Source organism: Dendronephthya gigantea, unplaced genomic scaffold (genome assembly GCF_004324835.1).
Source record: "Dendronephthya gigantea isolate DGI-Jeju-01 unplaced genomic scaffold, DenGig_1.0 000156F, whole genome shotgun sequence".
Lineage (NCBI taxonomy): Eukaryota > Metazoa > Cnidaria > Anthozoa > Malacalcyonacea > Nephtheidae > Dendronephthya > Dendronephthya gigantea.
Genome location: NW_021163166.1, coordinates 283,166 through 305,463, shown reverse-complemented (window position 1 = coordinate 305,463; position 22,298 = coordinate 283,166). Strand labels below are relative to the sequence as shown.

Sequence of the window (22,298 nt, the reverse complement as noted above, 5' to 3'; positions counted from 1 at the left end):
GGAAACATTTCGCTTTCTTTCCCTCTTTTAAAGACACAATTTGCCATTCTTGTTCTGTTTACTGTTTTTTGCGTGTTTCCGTTACTGCCTCGTTCACAGGCTCTTCTTAATTTTTTGCTTATTTCATGTATATATCAATTTTACATCAGCGAAGCGAGTAGGGACCACGTAGTTTTCGTAGTGTAGCGGTTATCACCTGCGCAAAACACGCGCAAGGTCCCCAGTTCAATCTTGGGCGGAAATACATTGCTTATACTTTTCCTATTTTGAACCCTGGATAATTGTTTGTGGTCAAATGTTATCGCAAAGCAGATTTCAAACTTGAAGATGGCTTATGAAAAAAATTTTCCTTAAATAAACAACTCATAAATATACCGGATTGCACCAGCTCCTTCCTTTGAACACTTCAAAGATGTTACGCAATTCATGTAGTGTAGCGGTAATCACGTGCACCTTACACGCCAGAGAACTCAATTCAGAACTTAGCGGAAACAAACCACATGTGCGCTGTGCTTCTTTTTTCCTGCCATATAAATAAGATAAAGAATGCGAAAATTGGCAAAGCACCGGGTGTTCCAATAACATATACAAATTTGTTTGCTTGGAAGTGCGTTATTTTTTAATTAGACCTTGGAATACGAGGGCCTGTAGAAAAATGTTTTTCTTTTAATTTCTGAAGCCTAAAGTCCTCTGAATTTGTTGAATTAAGATTGCGAGGTTTTCGCATTTTGGCAATTCAAATTTACAAAGAAAACATTCATTTGCTACTTTTGTTCTTTTGAATGCTTTTTGCACGATAATCGTTTGTGGAACACAAGTTGCCGCATATGCAGCACATTTCAGACTTGAAGATAGCTAATGAAATTACTTCCTGAAAAATAAACCGATAACAAATATACCAGATTGCAGCAATGCTTTGGTTTAAACACTTTTAAGGTGCGATACGATTTCTCTAGTGTATTAGTTATCAAGTGCTCTTTAGAGGGGCAAGGTAAACAGTTTGACCATATACAGAAACAACTTTTTGCGCTGTGTTTCTTTCGATATATTTTATTTAAACCTGTAACCGTTATGACTCGTAGAAATTTCTGAAACATAAAGAATTTTAAAGTTATCTGACTAAAATTTCCAGCATTCGATATTTTGATAACTCAAATTAAGAGGGGAAATATTCTTTTCCAGGCACGAAAAAATTTTCGTAGTGTAGTGGTTATCACGTGCGTTTTACACGCGCAAGGTCGCCAGTTCAATCCTGGGCAAAACAATTCGCTTTGTTTCCCGCTTTTAAAGACACAATTTTGCCATTCTTGTTCTGCTAAATGCTCTTTGCGGTTTTCCGTAAATGCCTCGTCCTCAGGCTTTTTTTAATTTTTGGCTTATTTATGCATGTATATATCGGTTTACATCATTGAAGCGATTGGGGACGAGGCAGTTTCCGTCGTGTAGCGGTTATCACGTTCGGTTATCACGTGTCTAGTTTTCGTAGTGTATTGGTTATCACGTGCGCTTTACACGCGCAAGGTCCCCAGTTATATCCTGGGTGAAAACAATTCGCTTTGTTTCCCGCTTTTAAAGACACAATTTTTCCATTCTTGTTCCGCTTAATGTTCTTTGCGGTTTTCCGAAGCTGCCTATTCTACAGGCTTTATTTAATTTTTGGCTTATTTCATGTATATATCAGTTTTACATCATTGAAGCAATCTTGGGCGGAAACATTTTGCTTTCTTTCACTCTATTAAACACTAAATTTGCTACTTTTGTTCTTTTGAATGCTTTTTGCACGATAATCGTTTGTGGAACACAAGTTGCCGCATATGCAGCAGATTTCAGACTTGAAGATATCTAATGAAATTACTTTCTGAAAAATAAACCGATAACAAATATACCGGATTCCAGCAATGTTTTGGTTTAAACACTTTTAAGGTGCAATACGATTTCTCTAGTGTAGCGGTTATCAAGTGCTTTTTAGAGGCGCAAGGTAAACAGTTTGACCATTTACAGAAACAACTATTTGCACTGTGTTTCTTTCGATATATTTTATTTAAACCTGTAACCGTTATGACTCATAAAGAATGAAACATAAAGAATTTCAAAGTTATCTTACTGAAATTTCCAGCATTCGATATCTTGCCAATTCAAATTAAGAGGGGAAATATTCTTTTCCAACTGCAAGAAAGTTTTCGTAGTGTAGTGGTTATCACGTATATGTCGCACATGTTGCGGGAGAAGATTCTGGAAATTGATTTAGACGTTGCTGAGAATCACAGAGGTAAGGATTCAAATTATAGACGCCACATAGGTGCCAACAGACATCTTATTTGATTGGCGCGAAAAGGTTTCTATATTATAGTTTTATACTCATGTCAACTTTAAATGTGATGATGTTAATTAATACTAAATAGTCAATTTAAAAGCACTATATTATATAAAGTATGATTCTGATGTTGGGTCATGGTCAAAATATGCAAGCTCTTTGATGGTTAGCATGGATTCAAGTACATAATATAAATATAAAATCTCTGCCATGAATTAAACTTTGAGTACTGATTATTAGGAATATTAGGTTATACCTTAGTTTTTAATAAGAAATTAGATTACCAATTATATATTGCCTTACAAAATTTGGTTATGCATCCTTCCTAGATGGTGAATTGTCAAATGACCATATTTTTTGAGACAAATCCTGGAATGAAACCTTACTCTGAACAAGACAGAGGGATTCAGGTAAACATTGATATTTATAGTTGCCGTGAAGATTAAAAGTGCTTAAAATTCTGGCACAATGGCACTCAATCAGTACTTTATTAGTGCCGGGTGAAGAAAGCTAGCATAATGTTCCTTTATCCATGAGTTATTATTGTCTTGATGATGACACTAATAATGCTGTTATTGCTCTGGGTATATTGCTTAATTGCCTTGTTCACTCATTATTTTTATTCTTTTAGATTAGAACAGAATTTTGCGACATTGCATCAGGAAAGACATGAGAGGATTCAACAAAAAGATGAGAGACCCATGGTAACTGAGCAAGTCTGATAATTAATGAAGTTTTAGATTAAAGAGGTAACATTATATTATAATAATGATTAGCTCAAATCTAGTTTTTCCATGAATACATACCATATTTTATGTTGTATTATTTGTAAAAGTTACATGTATTCATATCATGCTAATTATTATATGTTCTTATGTCGACCCATTTTTCTTTATGGATGACTCTGACATGGCATCAAAAATCAAAAACTGTTCATCACCTGGACTATTGGCAGCTGGATGACTTAAAGAGATAAGCTCTGTTGTTTTGATTGCATAAAAAACTGTAGTAATATAAGTTTATATATTGTAGCATTATTATTGCTTCAACGTGTTTGCTTAATTGTAACTCATGTGTGCTACGAAAATTGTTGTCCTTGCCTATAAATTTTGCTCTATGGTACAACTTATTGGTATACGTCATGCAATAAATTGTTGTAATCATTTATAGTTATTTATATGCAAATGTTTCTTTTGACTCCTTAATGTGACTGCATGCTTAACTTAATAATAAATTTTCTAACTGTTGTAAATAATACCTATAGATATTGAAATATAGTGAAATCATGTAAGCCAACATTTTTGTCATGTTTGTTTTGAAATAGGTTGCTATAACCTATTATCATCGGTTAACACCACTTTAAACCAGTTAATAATAGGTTAAAACTACTAGTTAACTATAGGTTATTTTAACCTATTTGGAATAAGTAAGAAAAACGACCTTATTTCATGTATATATCAGTTTTACATCATTGAAGCGACTGGGGACGAGGCAGTTTCCGTAGTGTAGCGGTTATCACGTGCGCCTAACACGCGCAAGGTCCCCAGTTCAATCCTGGGCGGAAACATTTCGCTTTCTTTCACTCTATTAAACACTAAATTTGCTACTTTTGTTCTTTTGAATGCTTTTTGCACGATAATCGTTTGTGGAACACAAGTTGCCGCATATGCAGCAGATTTCAGACTTGAAGATAGCTAATGAAATTACTTCCTGAAAAATAAACCGATAACAAATATACCGGATTCCAGCAATGCTTTGGTTTAAACACTTTTAAGGTTCGATACGATTTCTCTAGTGTAGCGGTTATCAAGCTAGTGCTCTTTAGAGGCGCAAGGTAAACAGTTTGACCATGTACAGCAACAACTATTTGCGCTGTGTTTCTTTCGATATATTTTATTTAAACCTGTAACCATTTTGACTTCTAGAAATTTCTGAAACATAAAGAATTTTAAAGTTCGCTTTCTTTCCCTGTTCCCATTTTTGTTCTGCTGAATGTGCTTTGCGTGTTTCCGTAGTGTAGCGGTTATCACGTGCGCCTAACGTGCGCAACGTCCCCAGTTCAACCCTGGGCGGAAACATTTCGCTTTTTTTCCCCCATTTTTAAAGACACAATTTTGCCATTCTTGTTCTGCTGAATGTTCTTTGCGGTTTTCCGTAAATTCCTCGTCCTCAGGCTTCTTTTAATTTTTGGCTTATTTCATGTATATATCAGTTTTACATCATTGAAGCGATTGGGGACGAGGCAGTTTCCGTAGTGTAGCGGTTATCACGTGCGGTTATCACGTATCTAGTTTTCGCAGTGTATTGGTTATCACGTGCGCTTTACACGCGCAAGGTCCCCAGTTATATCCTGGGTGAAAACAATTCGCTTTGTTTCCCGCTTTTAAAGACACAATTTTTCCATTCTTGTTCCGCTTAATGTTCTTTGCGGTTTTCCGAAGCTGCCTATTCTAAAGGCTTTATTTAATTTTTGGCTTATTTCATGTATATATCAGTTTTACATCATTGAAGCAATCCTGGGCGGAAACATTTCGCTTTCTTTCACTCTATTAAACACTAAATTTGCTACTTTTGTTCTTTTGAATGCTTTTTGCACGATAATCGTTTGTGGAACACAAGTTGCCGCATATGCAGCAGATTTCAGACTTGAAGATAGCTAATGAAATTACTTCCTGAAAAATAAACCGATAACTAATATACTGGATTCCAGCAAAGCCTTGCTTTAAACACTTTTAAGGTGCGATACGATTTCAATAGTGTAGCGGTTATCAAGTGCTCTTTTGAGGCGCCAGGTAAACAGTTTGACCATGTACAGAAACAACTATTTGCGCTGTGTTTCTTTCGATATATTTTATTTAAAAATTTCTGAAACATAAAGAATTTTAAAGTTATCTTACTAAAATTTCCAGCATTCGATATTTTGATAATTCAAATTAAGAGGGGAAGAAACAAGTTCTTAGCTCTTTACATTTTTTCACGTTTAACATCATATAATTTTTACTTTGGGGAGGCCCAAGAGGATATTTAATCAAGATCTGACTAGATTGTTGAGTTGCCATGTTTGGGTATGACTTCAGAAGCAGTGAGATCATCTACATATTTCCAATAATCGCAGGTTGGTAGGGCGAGATCATTGATCATAACAAGAAACAATATATAGAGCCCAATTTTGTGCCCTGTTGGACACCAGCGTTCGCCGTGAGCCATTCCGACAAAGATTTACCCAACTTAACCCGTTGTTTACGATTTGACAAGAAACTGCATATCCAGGGCAAAAGTGACCTTCGTACTCCCAAAAGGAACAACTTGGTGATCAAGATGTTAAGGTTAATGCAGTCAAAGGCCTTGCTAAAGTCTAAGAAACAAATTTGCAAATACTGACCGGGCGTGTCCAGATTTAACAGCTAATTATGAAACATGTCCAAAAGGCATAGAGTTGTAGATGTGCCCTTTGTAACGCCGAACTGTTTATGATCTATCTTGTGTACGATATATTCAAGAATCATTTCTGCTACAAATTCCTCCATCATTTTAGAGATGCAGGGTGTTAAAGAGATTGGTCGTAAGACGCTTTCCTCTTTCAGTGGTTTTTCTTTAGGGATTGGAATAATATTCGCAGATTTCCAAGTATCAGGAACGATTCCAGAAGATAAAGAAATGTTAAAAAGATCAGTAATTGGTTCAGCCAGTTCATGAGCGAATTCTTTCAAAAGATGCGGTGGAATATTGTCTGGACCCATTGCTTTATAAGGGTTGAGCTTTTGTAATTTCATACAGACTTGATAAGAGTGTATCACCGGTACTTGCTCAGCCGCTGGCAGAAATGCTGGTAACTCGTGAATATCAAGGGGAGGAATATCTGCATTCACCGCGATATAAAATTCATTTAAGGAGTTTACTAATTGATCGTCCGTCAAAGTTACTCCATTCTTTTCGAAATGAATTGGCGCTATATTATTAGATTGACCAGATATTCGCTTGACAAGCTTCCACCAAGATCTAGTATCGCTCTTCTTCAGATGTTGAACTTTATCTGCATAAAACTTCCGTTTTCTTTCTATTATCTCTAATCTTACTTTGTCTCTATAGTGGTGCCAAAGATTTGTACTTCCACTGTGAAATGCCCGTTGCCGTGCACAAATGTAACACAGATATCCAAACATCACATTATTTTCACCAAAATTCAATACTTTTAATCTTTGCTGTCATTATTCACGCATTCTAGCACTTAGCCCAGTGCTACAGGGTGCAAGGTAAGCGTTATCAGCCGAGCCGAAGGCGAGACCTTGATAACTCTGCATATCACAAAAACCGAATTCAATAATTGTTTTATTATACATTTGAAGAATAGTAAACATAGTATTAACGAATGAAAAACCTTACTTAATAGCAACATCCAAAAATACATCAATTATTAATACATAAATATATTCAAATGAATACCGCTTGTTAACCACCGCAGGCTCACTTGCAGATAACTCAGTTATATGCTACCAGATAACTGAATTTTGCGTGATTGCGCGATTTATCTGTCAACTATTAGCCAATCAAGTTGCTTTTACTACTATAATGTATAATAATTTTAATTAAAGTGCACAAAACATTCTCACAAAATATCTTGTTTCACAAAGCTGTTTTTTGCTGAAGATTTCATTAAAGTACAAACATTTTGCATGAGCCAATCAGGATGTTGTTGTTATCAGCCTTTATACTCGTTCAAACTGTTCGCAAGCGCGAAGCAGCCTTGACCATTGAACGTCCAACGTCCATAAGGCAGAATTTTCATGTCAAATGCAGGGTATTAATGTACTAGCCGAAAACAAGTACCCTCATCAGGTGCAGTTAAGCAGTATTAATATTCTTATATACCTTCGTATAGATATTTATTTTTCATTTACAATGGTGATGAAAGGTTGGTGCGGAGAAACATGGTTACAAAGAAGGTCAAGGATATATCTCGGTTTTCAAACAGGTATCGTGGAAACAGAGTAACCCTGGATCACCCCAGCAAGCGACTGTACGTACAAACGCACAATCCTTGGAATTAAAGTCATGAAATAATTGGCAAGAATTACAATGGCATGGATAGGAATATAATAATGGAGTATAACTACTTTTTCACCACTTCGCCATTCAACGTAATTGGAGATTTGCTCTATTTGAATGCAATCTATTTATCCAGTATGATAAAAGTGAATGTCTCCAGTAAAGATATTTTGGGTCATATTCCGTTACCGAAAGGCAAAACCGCGTGAGCAAGATTCTCGTGGTAGACAAAAATCGGCAAACTGAAGGTAGGTTAATGTATTTTGGAAAATAATATCGCCTTTTTTGTTTGAATTGTAATCTACTGACTCAAGATCGCTACAGTAAGCATTGGCGTCAATCTAACGGCTAATTGAGGGGGACCATATTCATACAATATATTCTCAGTATAAGCTAGGCTGGTATAACAGAATATATGAACACAGAACGCACTGAACGCAGGTTGAGAAACACGAGTTACTTAGCCGAATTTTATTTACTGCAGAACTGTTTCGTATGACAAGCGTTAAGCTTGCCACACTCATCAGGTAAATATATATATAATATAATATTATTACAACAGCACAACGACTATATACAAGAGACGCATAATTAATTAGGTCATGTTACCTGTAATTGCTTACTAGGTGTTACTTAGAAAAATCTTCTTTCGATGACAGCATGTGAAAACAAGTTCATTGCGCTTGTTCAAAGAGTAATTCCGGATGACATATATGATTAATAAAAATACAGGGTGTATAAAAAAAAGTAGACAATTGTTAAAATGTCCATAAACTGAAAATTTCGCAAAATGTCTAAAGAACGTGTGTTGATATAGGTATTTTAGGGTCTCTTGACCACTTTAACACTCGAATTAATTAGAAAAAAATTATATCGACGTGTAGGAATGATGATTTCAAACACCACCTAAAACAACCCTACATTAAATCCGCCGGGCGGCCTCTCGAACTTGAACTTTTTTGCTATTTTTGGCCTTTCCCACATACTTTTCGTTTCACGCGGTAATAATTCATGCATTATTGATATTTTACATTAATCATGCGTGAAATCATTTGTGAGCTGCAAAAAGTATGTGGGAAAGGCCAAAAATAGCAAAAAAGTCCAAGTTCGAGAGGCCGCCCGGCGGATTTAGTGTACACCAAATTGTCTGGAACTTTGATAGTTTATAAAACATTACCCAAACTTTCAACCTATGATAGTGAATTAAGATTTAAACCGTCCCTTTTTGTGCGCGAGGGTTGTTTTAGGTGGTGTTTGAAATCATCATTCCTACACGTCGATATAATTTTTTTTATTTAATTTGAGTGTTAAGTGGTCAAGAGACCCTAAAATACCTATATCAACACACGTTCTTTAGACATTTTGCGAAATTTTCAGTTTAATGGACATTTTAACAATGGTCTACTTTTTTTTATACACCCTGTAGATTTCTCAGATAGGCATAAATTACATCGTTTAGTTTTATTACAACACGGTTGTGATTTTTTAATGATCGCTTGCTAGATTATAGCTTTTGTTAAGGCTATCCATTAAGGCTTTTCCATTACCGTCGGCTTCACCCGCGCGGGTGAATGAGTTCAGGGAATGTTACTCTGTTTCGACGTTCACATGTAGTTCACATGTGATCCACACAAACTACTAATACCTATGATGCACAGAAAATGCATAAAATAAATCACTCATACACAGTATGATCAGTGGCGTAGCCGGCCCGGCATTTATTCATGCTATGCTAATATTTTGGTGTTCATTAACTGTGAAAACAATGAATTTCTAAAAAAATGAATAATGATAATGACATAAAATTTGCATAGCATGACTAAATCGGCAGGCTGGCTATGCCACTGAGTATGATTACAAGGTGAAGCAAATTTTAAAAACTTAATTATTAAACATTTTTAGGTAGCCGGATACCAAAATAAAATTGTTTTCTTTTGAGAAATATAAAAATCTTTTCATGCTATATTGCAAGCCAAGTTGCTCTGTGTGAAAAAGACTTGTAGGAATCTTCAATCACTATAGTTACCAAGACCAGACACACCTAATTGGCTAATAGTGGATAGTTTACGATTTTGTAAACAAGATAACAAACTATAGGTTTTAACTATATGGTTAAAACTATATGGTTTTATTCAGTTCTAAAAAATTTTGCCTCGGAGCTGCATGAACTAGAATAAATAAAATTTGTCCAGTATTAAACTTTTCCAGAGCTATAAATATAAAATTTCTCCGATCGATCTGAAATAGCCAGTCGCTATTTTACTTAGACTGAACGTAATAGATAACTTTCACCGTAGCACGAGAACGAACGAATAGCTTCATTAATATCATAAGAAGTTGGCTTTTGTTATGTGATCAAATCAAAGTAAGCACAGCTGTTAAAGCATGGACATCAGTATACATATCGCCAATTTATAAACACGTGCTTTTTTTCGAAAACAAGTAAAGAATCCGGCGTCATTAAACTAGCCTATTGCTAGAAGTTCTAAAACCCTGTAGCACTGGGCTAAGTGCTAGAATGCGTGAAAAATGACAGCAAAGATTAAAAGTATTGAATTTTGGTGAAAATATAACATGTGTATAATTTAGCTTTTTCTTACAAGCAACAATTTTACCCTTTTACAATGTTTGTATCTAAGAAAGGCAACCTTTTTTTTATGAACACCACTTTGTCTTTGCTTAATAACACAAATATATATATATATACACCCGTTTCACCTGTTCTAAAACGCTATCTAACGTTAATTCTAAAATTTAGAAATGCGCTTTGAAGCGTCACCAAATTATATTCTGTGCATGCTAGGCTGAATTCAAAATGGCTGATTGTAGTTAATAACATCCGGTGCGAGAGAATTGCCTGAACTGGTGCACTGTTAGGATTTATGATTGGGAAAAACATGGCACCTAAAAAGTCCGGAGGACGTATAATGCGAAAGCGTTTTAAAGCTTGCAAAATTAAAGTTGTTTCTGTGTCTACATCGGGGAATAAAAGAACTCGTAGTGTTGACCTCCATGGATCAACTTCCGAGGTAAAATTGCAAAATTCCGAAGTCGAGGAGATTGTAGATACACCGATGACTTGCCCGAGCACCACGACTGGTTTGCTAGAAAGTGATGGTGAGGACGCGAGTCAGTCGAATACAAATATGCCCTCAAAGCATCAAAAAAGAAGAACGAGAGAGTTCGAGGAATGGGAAAAGATCAGGGAAAGGCTTCTGAGTAGCCGTTATGAGGTGGATTTCTTTGTAGAGGGCATAATTTGTTGTCAGTGCGATTCACCTGCTGACGTTCGCTGTAAGGATTGTGGGCACGACGTGCACTATTGTTATAACTGTGCCAAAGCAAGTCATGGTGGACGAAATTATTTCCATGTCCTTGAAATGTTTAAGGTAGCGATATATATATATATATATATATATATATATATATATATATATATATTTATATATATATATATATATATATATATATATTATATTGATTTCGAAGTTTCCTGTTTTGTTATCAGCTGTACAGCCATGTTTTGCTTGGGATATTTATCAATTTAATTTCAATTTTTAATTAAAATATAGGCTGGTTGTTTTGTACCGTTGTTTCCTAATCATATTGTGATGAGCTCAAGCCATCAAAGAAACTGCCCGACTTCCATTGCTAGAAATATTGTGTGTATTGATGAGTATGGTTAGTTTATATGATAATGGATAATTGGAACAGCTTTCATTGATCATTAGCACAATTTAAATTGTGATATTACTAAGAATATAGGTACAATACATAATTATAATAAATATATGTAAGTGTTTGGTTGGGGTAAACCAGATAGGTTATGTATAATATGTGTATAATGGTTTTTTAATATTTGATACAGCTACAGGTATATATGCCCCAGGTTAATTGTTACCAGTGTCATTGAAGGATTTAAGCCTTGCAGATCAATCTGAGATTTTCCCCTAATCCCTCTGTAGGGTGGCGTCAATGTCTAGCACAAAAAACAATGGAACAGTCATCGTGAATCTGTAAATCAGTGTACTTTTATTAACAAACCAAAGCAAAACTATTGCATGTACACCCAATGACCCAAAAACTGGAATTGGAACGAGTTAATGCAGTCATAACCAACTGAGTAATGAAAGCCTTCGTACTGTATTTACAAAAACCCTTGATGTTTTAAGCATTCTCTGATTGTAATGTCAAAATCAGGTGGCATTGTTATTTTGGCACCATAATTGAGTTCAAGAGCTTTTCGAAGTCTCAGTGTTCCAAGATTTTCTTGATCTTTGCTGATCACGTTCAAGGCTACTATGAATGTTTTGTCCTGTTCGACAAGTAATTTGTAGCACAGTTCTTGTTCCGTCTTGTCCTTGTCAAGCCAGATAATGTATATATTCATAAGGGGCTTTCCTTTAAGTGGCGAAAATGTCAGACCGGTCAAATTTTGAATTGAAATAGAGTGTTTCCTTATGAATATAACAGTAAAACAGCAATTTGCGCGCTAGGCAGATGAACATGACGATACACTTAAACGTAACGATACACGTAAACGCAGAGTTCTTGAAATACTAGAAATATCCGCTCAGTATAGAAATTCAATAGGACCGGTCTGGCCGTAATATAAAGAAAAGCGCGTTCAAATAAGCGTAAAAGCAAGCGATATCTATTAAAAGAAATATCCTGATTCTATCTTTGCAGGTGTGAATGTGGGTTTGAAAAGTACAAACTATTGCAAACCCACATTCAAACAACAACGAACAAGATGCCGGGCCATTAACGTGAACGAAAGCAGCGCGATAATTGGGACGAATATTCATATATTCTGTTCTACTGTACCTGGCGGTTTTATTTCGAAAACAAATGAAAGTACAAAAAAATTCCGTCGGTCAGAACGAATATGTGAATATGTACCGCTCCACTAATTATTGCATCAAGTTTCAACCCATCAACGAGCATTAAAAGAGGTTTGAGATACTAAAAAATGCTTACTGTATTTTTTGTTGAAGAGTTTTGCAACATCATCAACTTTGAAATTAACTCTGTGTGGAGTGTCTAAAGAAAAGAATAACAAAAGTATTAGTACAGTTTTTGACAATTAGTTAATTGATCAGAAGTTTTATTTGCTAAAAAACACCTTATTATTCATAATTTACAACCAAATATTAATATTGAAATTGATATTAATACCGACCACTAAATATTCAAAGTAACACCTGTAGGTACATAACTTAATTTAAGATTGCATGAAGACTTACCAACATACTCCCCAAATTTCAAAGCATAAGGTTAGGTGTAAAATACATGATTACACCTAACCTCCATCAAGTTCATATTCTATGACAAGAACAGTTATTAACTGGACAATAACAATGCCAATTCAATTTCATAAACCAAATTAACAATTCTAAAATATTCATGCTTGGAGCTTTGGAAGACTAGGTCTCAACACATTGTCATCTTCACAAACAATAGTATAGGTGTATACCTGGGAGATAAGTTGTTTTCTCGCTTTTTTGATTCTCTGATTACACTCCTTTTCAGATAATTCACTAACAACAACCTTTTGTAGCTCTTTTGCTTTTTCAATCCACTTACTTCGTTCCTCAGAGGTGAGTGAGTTCCATGTACTAACAGTGAGTTTTAATTTTTCAGAGTTTGTAAGCTGTTTGCATTCATCTGCAAATTATAAAACATATAATTATACTATAGCACCATTCATATAAAATATTTGTAGCACCATATAAGATACTGCAATTTAGTCCATTGTCCTTACACACCAACACAATTGAGACATGCTCTATTCTTCATTCATGCTTTATGATACAAGGTCCCCTCTATAAATCCCCTCTCAGCACAAGCCAAAAAGGCCCTGAAATAGATGGGATTGATAAGTTCAATAAGTTTTCATAATTCCATTATAAATTTGATCAGAGAACATAGTACAATTTGGCTTATTTGAAAGGGGGCTTATTAAATGAGAGATTATTATGAACCTAACCTGAGGTAAGCATGCTCGAGCAAAAAAGGTTGTATGCTGTGGTCCCACGCTTTACAGGACACTTTCTTGTTGCCAAGCCAGAGGTCTCACCAGGTGCATCTGTCCCAATAGCAGATGAGGCTTTTCGTTTCTGCCTTTCGTTTCCAATCCATTTCTACAAACGATTACAGTAACGTTTTTCAAAAATAATTAAGGTTCTAAGGGTTTTAATTTCGAGTGGAGTCATAAACAAGAATGAATGATGAATTGGTCTTCAGAATGAATCGAAGTTATCGAACCTACGTTTTTGCGAATTGCGATGCCCGTGCAAATGTACAATGCTCATGCCACAGAGCTATAGATGTAGCTAACAATAGCAAGTGTAGTTAGTGCGTATTTACAGATATACAATATTCATAACGCGTTTATTTCAAAACTTGCGTCAATATGCAAATTAACACGCCATCTAAACTTCAAAGACAAAAATAAATACCTTCACTCGTTCTACAGTTACGTTAGCTTTATCAGAAGCCTCCACTATAGTTCTCTGCATGTTACTAGCTGTTGAATTCATGCCTTTATCGAAGAAGTCACAAAGAATCTTCCTCTGCGCTTCGCTTATCACTTCGTACGTTCTTCGACGATCAGCCATTTTGAATATATCAAACCTCAATCATCCCTAGCCCAGCATGCACAGAATATAATTTGGTGACGCTTCAAAGCGCATTTCTAAATTTTAGAATTAACGTTAGATAGCGTTTTAGAACAGGTGAAACGGGTGTATATATATAGGGAATATGGAATATATGAGGTTTTTAATCGTATCCTAACAGCACAATTGTCCACAGGGTCATTGTTATTGAATAAATAAAGTATAGGGTTCGCAAACAATAGGGGTTTTATTTATGTATATTCAGATTCTATCAACAGGATTTTTTGTGCGCTTTTTTGGGGTATTACAAACAAACAACTTTGGTAAATTACTAAAGATGGCAAATGAAATGCAAGTTCTGAATATAGCCCTAATACATTAGAATAATGTTGTTATGTGTTTAACATCAGTATATTTGCCGACTCTTCAAGCAGCAGCGCAAGAGGAATACGACGTGATTAGGAATAACGAGTCAATCCAACGAGTCAATCCAATCACTTCTTCGTTCTTTCACTAAATCTTTCTCGGTCGCTTAACGATTTACTGGCACTGGCAGCTACATGCGGGCATATACATATACCCAGACCGCGAGTGGAACATACACTGCACCCCAACTTTGTCCATTTTAATTTCCGTGGGAGAAACTTTTTCGAAGAGTTGGAAACTTGCGAGCATTTATTTTGGAGCTTGTCTGGAGAAAGCATCGAATCCTTTCGACGAATAGTTAATGATGTGACACCACATTTACAAATGTTCACCCGTCGTCTGAGACTAAGGATTCGTGACAACCCCTTTTCACTTGATATTCGAAATCGGATACTCATGTTTATCATCTGGCTTCGAATGTATCCTGAACTTGTCATGCTTAGCGGATTGTTCATGGTTAGTCCAGTGACGGTTGAAAGAGAGATAAGATTTTTACTTCCTGTTTTGTGGAGTTACTTTAAAAGTTTTGTAAAATGGCGTACGGAAGAAGAATAGTTGGCCATAGCAAATGACTGGGAAATGTTTCCAGGTGCTGTAGCAGTCATTGATGGAACTCGTCATCAAATACAATGACCACAAACTGAGCCTCAGCAGGATTTTTACAATGGACACTCTAGATACCATAACTTTTCCACTCAAATTATCATGGACAACAAAGCCAATATTGTCTTTATTCAAACGCGGTTCTTGGGTCATAACAACGACAGTGGCCAACTTAACATGATGCCTTCCATAGGAACTGGTCAAAATCTTCATTTGCCTGCTGGTGTTTACATTTTAGATGACAAAAGATATCCCGGCATTTATCCTTTTCTCACGCCCTATAGACAGGTTGGTGGTAATTTGAGGAAACAATTGTTCAACAGAGAGTTTTCAAAATGTCGAATACGCATCGAACATTGCATCAGAAGAGTTAAAGAATACGGAGCCGTACACCATATTTGGTGTCATGAGCGTTGGATGTTTCAAATTGTCAATGAACTTTGTGCTTTTTTGGCCCAAAGACATATTGAACTCTCGCAAAACTTTTAATACCCTTACTGCAATACATTAGTTTACAGAATAGGTCACAACTGAATTAACGTTAAATAATTTCTTGATTTGACATATTTAAGTTGTCATTATTGTCATCATACATTTTGCATGTTAAAATGCAACAAGACGCCGTTCTGGCGTTAACTCCGGCGCACGTGCCAGTCTTCAATATAGAGCTTCTGAACATAAACTATACAGTTCGCGTATTGTTTCGCATACATATTCGCATTTGATGCCTTGCGAACCTAAGTGTTCGATCGCGAAATTCAGAAGCACATCGCAGTATAGAAGTTCAATTGTTCAAAAACGTAAATAAACCGCATGATACATTCGCTTCGTCTTACACTTTGCCTTTGGAATTTAAAAATTCAACGAGGCTTACCTGTAAGGTGAAGTTGGATTTGAATTCTGCAAGTCATCAGCCAGGGAGTGAAGGAGTTGTACGGAATTGATACGAGATAGTGCCGACTACTCGCCGAGAACCAAATTTCATAGCTGAGTTTTTTGCTACATGCGTGGAGTGAAGAGTAAAGGGCGGGGAATTTTCTATATTGGTATCCTCTCTGAAATCTATTGATGCTTTACGGGAGGGCGTACAACTCCTTCACTCCCTGGCTGATGACTTGCAGAATTCAAATCCAACTTCACCTTACAGGTAAGCCTCGTTGAATTTTTAAATTCTACTACGTCATCAGCCTACGGTCGTTACGGAGTTGTACGGAATTGATACGAGATTTCAAAGCTGGCAGGGAGCAAAAAACACGGTACAAAGGTAATAAATCGTTGTGTAGGGTTTTACAAACATTTATTGAATTATAGGCTATTTAGTAATGCCGAACCAAAATTAAACGAAGATTTCTCAGTTTCCTTGTGATAGAAAGTCTGAAATGTACGTTCATTGGACCAGCCGACTGCCTTAAGGATGGACGGGACATCAACCGTATTGGATGCCAGATGCGAAGTTGACGCAGCTCTGGTGCTGTGTGCTGTAAATTTGTTTGTGTCAACACCAGCAGTCTTCAAGAATTCCTTGCACCAACGGCCGATAGTTTCTGACGATACGGCAGCGTGAGGTTTTTGGAGTCCGATTAGTAACTGTTTGCAGTTCTCCTGGCGTTTCTTTTCTGTCCGTTCTAGATAATGTTTAATGTGATGCACGACACATAGCTTTTTGTCATGCTGATAACTGCAAAACTCAATAGGGGGTACATGTGTCCCTGGTCGGGTCTGTTTTACCTTACTACGAATATAAAAAATACATTTATCAGATGTCATACTTAAATTCTCAATTGACAACAGTTGAATGGTCTGACATCTTTGTCCACTTAGTATAAGTAAGAGGAAAGTTAGTTGGTGAGTGAGTTCCTTTAGTGTCATCATGGAAATATCCGGTTGGTTTCGAACAAAATTAAAAACTGTACTAATATCCCATATATCTGAATATTTTGGCAGGCTCGGCTTTAACTCAAAAACACCCTTCATAAAGCGTTTGACTAAGGTCTGTTGCCCAAATGGTGGGTCGATGTGGAACAGAGACGACAATGCACTTCTTGCCGTGTTTATGGAGCTGTAAGAATAACCTGAGTCGAAGAGGCTAGCAAGAAAATCAACGCCTGTGGTCACTGGTGCTGTCAGAAAATCACATTCCTTTGTTAAACAAAACTTTTTCCACTTTGAGAAATAGGTCTGGTATTGGGTTCTTGTACCCTCTCTCCAAGATGCCATAATGACTTTAACAGCTGAGTCGGATACCCCTAGGGACACTATCTGGTTCCTGACACACGACATATCAGTAGCTCGAGCTTTCGATGCATTGGATGGATCTCCTCCGGCATCGCTGGGGGTGTTAGCATCTGTTTGGAGGGCCGCACAGTCCTTGGGGGTTGAACGAGAAGTTGATTCAGAAGGGGAAACCATGATTGTGTCGCCCAGTTCGGAACGACTAAAATTCCTTCCGCTCTGTCCTGGATTATCTTCTGTACCACCTGGAGAATACAACTGAAAGGTGGAAAGGCATATATTTTTAGGCCATTCCATGATATTGTAAATGCATCAATGATTGATGCACCTGGGTCATGTCTAAATGAGCAGTACTTTGGGCATTGATTGTTCAGTCTAGATGCGAAAAGATCAATTTCGGGCTTGAAATTCAGGGCAATTAAAGCGTCCTGTAAAATACGGGGGTTTAACCTCCATTCTGAATCTCTATAGACACGTCTCGATTCCTGATCTGCAGCTACATTAAGGGCACCGGGTACATGTGCTGCAGTAAGCCAGATTCTTGACTTAATGCAGAACTCCCATATTTCAACAACTACAGAATTACCTAATTCTGTGTGACTTGAACCCATATTGTTAATCATAAAGACAGCAGCACTGTTGTCTATCATTATCTTAACATGTTTTTGACAACACTCGGTACTACATGATTTCAAGGCAAATAGTGCCGCCTTCAATTCAAGCACATTAATATGAGTATTTGATTCTAGTGTGTCCTAGTTTCCACCTGTTCTTAAGGACTCAAAGGCGGCCCCCCAGCCCTTCAGGGATGCATCCGAGTATACCACTACATCTATAGGGGGTTTGATAATATCACCAAAGCAATCCTCTACATTATCTAGCCACCATGTCAGCTCATGTCGGCCTTCTGCTGAAATACTCATCAAGGAGTCAAAGTTGCCCTGATTTCTTTTCAAGGCGTTTGTTTTATCCATATCTAATTTACGGTAGTATAATGCACCGTATCTGGTAGCTGGTAGGCTAGCTACCATGTGACCAATTATTTTAGCAACTGACCGTATCTTTATGGAGTCTGCTGAGTCTAAAGCTGATATTATAAGGTCTCTCAGGTTTTTGACCTTCTCATCTGTCAGTGTAACTCTCATAGTCTTAGAGTTGATGACAAAGCCTAAGAAAGTTAATGTCTGGCATGGGGTTAGTACGGATTTATCCGGATGTATGACAAACCCCAATTCTTCAAGGAGCCTAACAGTTTTGATTACTGTGTTCACACACTCGGAAAAGGATTTGCCTTGTAAATATAGATCGTCTATGTATGCAATTATAATGTGACTGTCTACCCTCAGCTTAGCCAGTGGTGGTTTAAGAAGTTTTGTGAATTTCCTGGGACAGGTGGATAAGCCATTCGGAAAGACAGTGAACTGGTAGAGGTTACCGGCAAAACAGAATTTTAGAAATTTTTGACAACCTGGGTCTATTTTTACACTGTAATATGCGTCCTTCAGATCTAAAGATGCCATCCAGCAATCTTTGGTAACTAGCTTGAGTACCGTGTGGATGTTATCCATTTTAAAATGCGCATTGGATACCGATGTATTAAATTTTTTCAGATTTAATACGAGACGTACCTTGCCGGTTGTCTTAAGCACTGAAAATACTGGTGATATGAATTCTCCAGCTTCATGTTTACTAGGTACAATGACCCGCTTCTCAATGAGCGTTTGAATTTCGTGTTCCACCAAGCTTGCATGGTCTTTGCAAATAGAGTTATGTGGATACGCCATTTGTATAGGTGGTGTGTCCACAAAGTCAATGACCGCGCCCTTTACTGTTTGTAATATCTCTCTATCTGATGTTAGTTCAGCCCATTTATTATAATACAAGCTAATTTGCCCAGCTTTAAACGCGGCGGCTTTGGAGTTCAAATAAGGAAGAAGTCTATTTTGAACAAACACAGGAAATTTATTTACCTCAACACAGCCTAGTTCTTCGGAAATCTCTTCTTGGGTTGGAACTGGTTTTGTTGGTTCTGGTAATTGTGTCTCCTGGCAGGATATTGACTGGGAGGGTACTGGCCCCTCCCCCGCTGGGATAAAAAAGGACGATGACTCGGTTGTTGGCGGTAGTTATTTTGTTGGGAACGAGAGCCAGGTGTGGCAAAACGATCTGGTGTGGCCACACTCTGCACTACCCTACTAGCTTGTTTGAACTGTGGGATCTTACTGGCCAAGTCTGATCTAAACAACATTGTGTCAACTTTGTTATTGCGTGCACAAGCCTGCTTAAGATCTTTATTAAGTAGTGGTCGAATCTGATCTCGACGCCGGAAAGAGAGCTCTTTGGAGACGTGACTTATCATTGCTATTGCATCCGTTAATTTTGAGGCAATTGATCTATGGCTTGTATGCTTATCAGCCTCTTTATTCGACATTGCCAGAAGGTCATTCATGGAATTTGATAGTGCAGCGATGCTGACCAGCAAGGTATCTTGCAGATTTGCAAGCTTTATGTCTTTCTTCTTGACATACCCTGGTAAATGTCCCCATATTTCGGGGTTTATTTTTGGTACGTATAATGACTTGCAATTCTTTGGGCGCTTATGTTTATTCAACAGGCATTTCAGTTTCTCAGTAGTCAATTCCGATTCGAAATTTCTGTCAGTGTCTTTGGCAAGTTTTTCTGAAATAGGCGGGCCTACATCCTCGGAGGTATAGAGATCTTGTGAGATGTTAGTAAGAAAATCTTCATCGTTAACATCTGACTCATTGTCGCTTACACTTGAGCTGCCAAAAATGCTCAATGTATCGTCATTCTCTTCGACCTCAATGGTTTGCTCGTCAGTGAAGTCTTTGCTACCATGCTGTTGCCCTAGCTGTGGGGCAGTTCTGGCCCTCTTTGGGGCTGGTTCGTCCGAGTTATCGGACAGAATCACATGGACCCGCTTGGGGTTCATATCTTTCGTACTACTACTCGAGCTACTACTAGAGGAAGCTGCTTTGTCTTCCAAGATGTCCATACGCTTGACAAGCGTTTGAAGTAAGGCGTTCTGTTGGCTTATCACCGACGCTATATCTACACTAGAAACAGGTTCCGAAGGAATTTCATCAATAGTGTTTGTTACGGCATCGCCATCAACAGACATCTTGTTTATCTCTGTGAGTGCGTTGTCTCACTTGAGCGATTTCCTAAGAAAAGGGAACAATTGGTGACAATATAATGTGTACTTATCTTCAAGGATGCCTGAATCATCCAATGGGGATCCTGTCTCTTCTGTTTCCTAAATAATTGTCCAACGATGGAATGGATTTGCTTTTTAAAAAGTTTACAAATAAGCGAATTTTGTAGAATACAAAAGCACACGTCTGGTTTCGGCGGGAAGCGAAGCACAATTGGTTCTCGGCGAGTAGTCGGCACTATCTCGTATCAATTCCGTACAACTCCGTAACGACCGTAGGCTGATGACGTAGTAGAATTCCCGCTTATATAGTTATATTAAATCTTCGATCCTGCATCTGCAAACTACGCGACGTGTCAACGCGCCCATGCACGACCACATCATCTTGTTAAACGGCGAAATAGCAGCGATGTTATTAAAATAGGACCGGAATCTATATGTATTAAATATATTTTTACCCCAATTCAATCTAAATCGAACAGCATGAAAACAACGGTTTATTTGTTCCTCTTGGAGGAATTGCCGTATCATGCGAGCGAAATCGAATCGCGCATTGGAAAATTAGCCAAAGCTGTGCACCACAACTCTTGGGAGATAAGACTGAGACGTAGGTAAATACGGTCATACACACGTTTTAGATACTAGAATAATTCGCGCCATTTCTGACTTGCGACGACGAAAAAGAAAAAAAAAACATAAACAAAAAAAAACCGGGGCGAATTTTCAACTTCGTCGCCGATGCCGGAGTAATTATACGTTTTAGTAGTTTATGCAGCACTTTTTAACTGTACTTTTGCTTCAGTTAGTATCAAGGTAACGTAACTATGCTTCACTCAAAATTTATAACCTGGGGCCGGTTGCATCAGGCCCGTTTAGCTTAAATAGTTGTTGAAAATAGAAGTCTATCGTTTTATTCAACAAGCAAACTAAATGTTTTTAACCTTAACACAAGGATATTGTTTACAACTACATATTCAGTGCATAATATTGAAGTGCACTCATTCAGGAGAGAGATTTAAGAGTGTTATTTAATTTTGAATTATCGACATTTTATAAGCTAAACGGGCTTGATAAAGCCGGCTCCCGAGTCTATTAAATTGAAACTATGTGATATGTTATTTTCGTAGAATAAATAAAACGATAAATAAAAATATATATGTTCCACTGTCTTCCAATCAGTTAATTCATCAGGTCCATTGTTTGTTGCATCTGTTGAGAAAGAACTGGCAATTCTCTAGTCAGAAACGTGTTAAGCGCCTCAGTATTTTCATGAGCTATGGCGTGGTAAGGACGCCTCTGTCCTCCAGCAACCGCGTAGGGAATACCAATTTGCTGTGCCGCTGGCAGCATTTCGGCCTGCTGTGCTTGATAATTTCGTGGCGCTCGACCTGCGGCTTGCTGTTGCTGACCATGGTCTGTTACGTATATAGCTCGTGTGGATGTCAACGAGCAGCGACATCGGAGCGACATCGGTCGGCAGCATACATAATTTTTATTATTTTTATTATATCTACAAATTTTCGTACATTTGGATCAACTAATACTAAATGTAACAGTCCTACTTCTGTGGATTTAAAACGATTGGTCGTGGATGGCTTAGTGTCGGGAATTTACAGCGATATCGCGTTTCGATATCATGTTAACATACAGCGAGTCGGCTTTGAATCGAAATTCAAGGTTGCATTTGCAGTTGTCAAAGAAACAAAACATGGATCAGTGTGTTTGGTCTTATGTATGAAACCCTTTAAAGAAGACTTAACGGTATGTGTAGATGTTTCTTCAAACCCTGGTCCTCAAACTTTAAACGGAAGCGTTCAGTTAGACCAGACGCCATATGCTCGAGGACAGTCATGCTCGATAAACACGACGTCTACAATGTATA

General features: G+C 37.4%; 1 protein-coding gene and 3 non-coding genes across 6 annotated transcripts; 3 read left to right on the top strand and 1 right to left on the bottom strand.

The window, feature by feature from the left end:
* The first annotated feature begins 1,476 nt into the window (after positions 1-1,476).
* On the top strand, positions 1,477-1,549 carry Trnav-uac. Its single transcript has one exon. It is a non-coding gene; the product is annotated as a tRNA-Val (tRNA).
* Positions 1,550-3,808: 2,259 nt separating this feature from the next.
* On the top strand, positions 3,809-3,881 carry Trnav-aac. Its single transcript has one exon. It is a non-coding gene; the product is annotated as a tRNA-Val (tRNA).
* A 438-nt stretch (positions 3,882-4,319) lies between these two features.
* Positions 4,320-4,392, top strand: Trnav-aac. The gene has a single exon. It is a non-coding gene; the product is annotated as a tRNA-Val (tRNA).
* Positions 4,393-12,652: 8,260 nt separating this feature from the next.
* On the bottom strand, positions 12,653-14,101 carry LOC114537299. Of its 3 annotated transcripts, XM_028558442.1 has the most exons (3): positions 13,822-14,101; positions 13,350-13,503; positions 12,653-13,027 (listed from the first exon to the last, which is right to left on the bottom strand). In XM_028558442.1, exons 1-3 carry the CDS (start codon positions 13,978-13,980, stop codon positions 12,765-12,767), a joined length of 576 nt encoding a protein of 191 aa, XP_028414243.1. In that variant the 5' UTR covers positions 13,981-14,101; the 3' UTR covers positions 12,653-12,764. The 3 variants fall into 3 exon arrangements, 1 of the variants encoding a protein (XP_028414243.1); XR_003688574.1 differs by having other exon boundaries at positions 13,129-14,101; XR_003688573.1 differs by lacking the exon at positions 12,653-13,027 and having other exon boundaries at positions 13,067-13,503; positions 13,632-14,101.
* Between the last annotated feature and the right edge of the window lie 8,197 nt (positions 14,102-22,298).

Bases quoted from the DNA above. Each gene is read 5' to 3' on its own strand.
- LOC114537299 (XM_028558442.1), bottom strand. From the start codon at position 13,980: ATGGCTGATCGTCGAAGAACGTACGAAGTGATAAGCGAAGCGCAGAGG. The intron at 13,504-13,821 runs GTATTTATTTTT...AATCGTTTGTAG, and splicing joins TAACTGTAGAACGAGTGAAG to AAATGGATTGGAAACGAAAG. The intron at 13,028-13,349 runs GTTAGGTTCATA...TATAATTTGCAG, and splicing joins CTCGAGCATGCTTACCTCAG to ATGAATGCAAACAGCTTACA.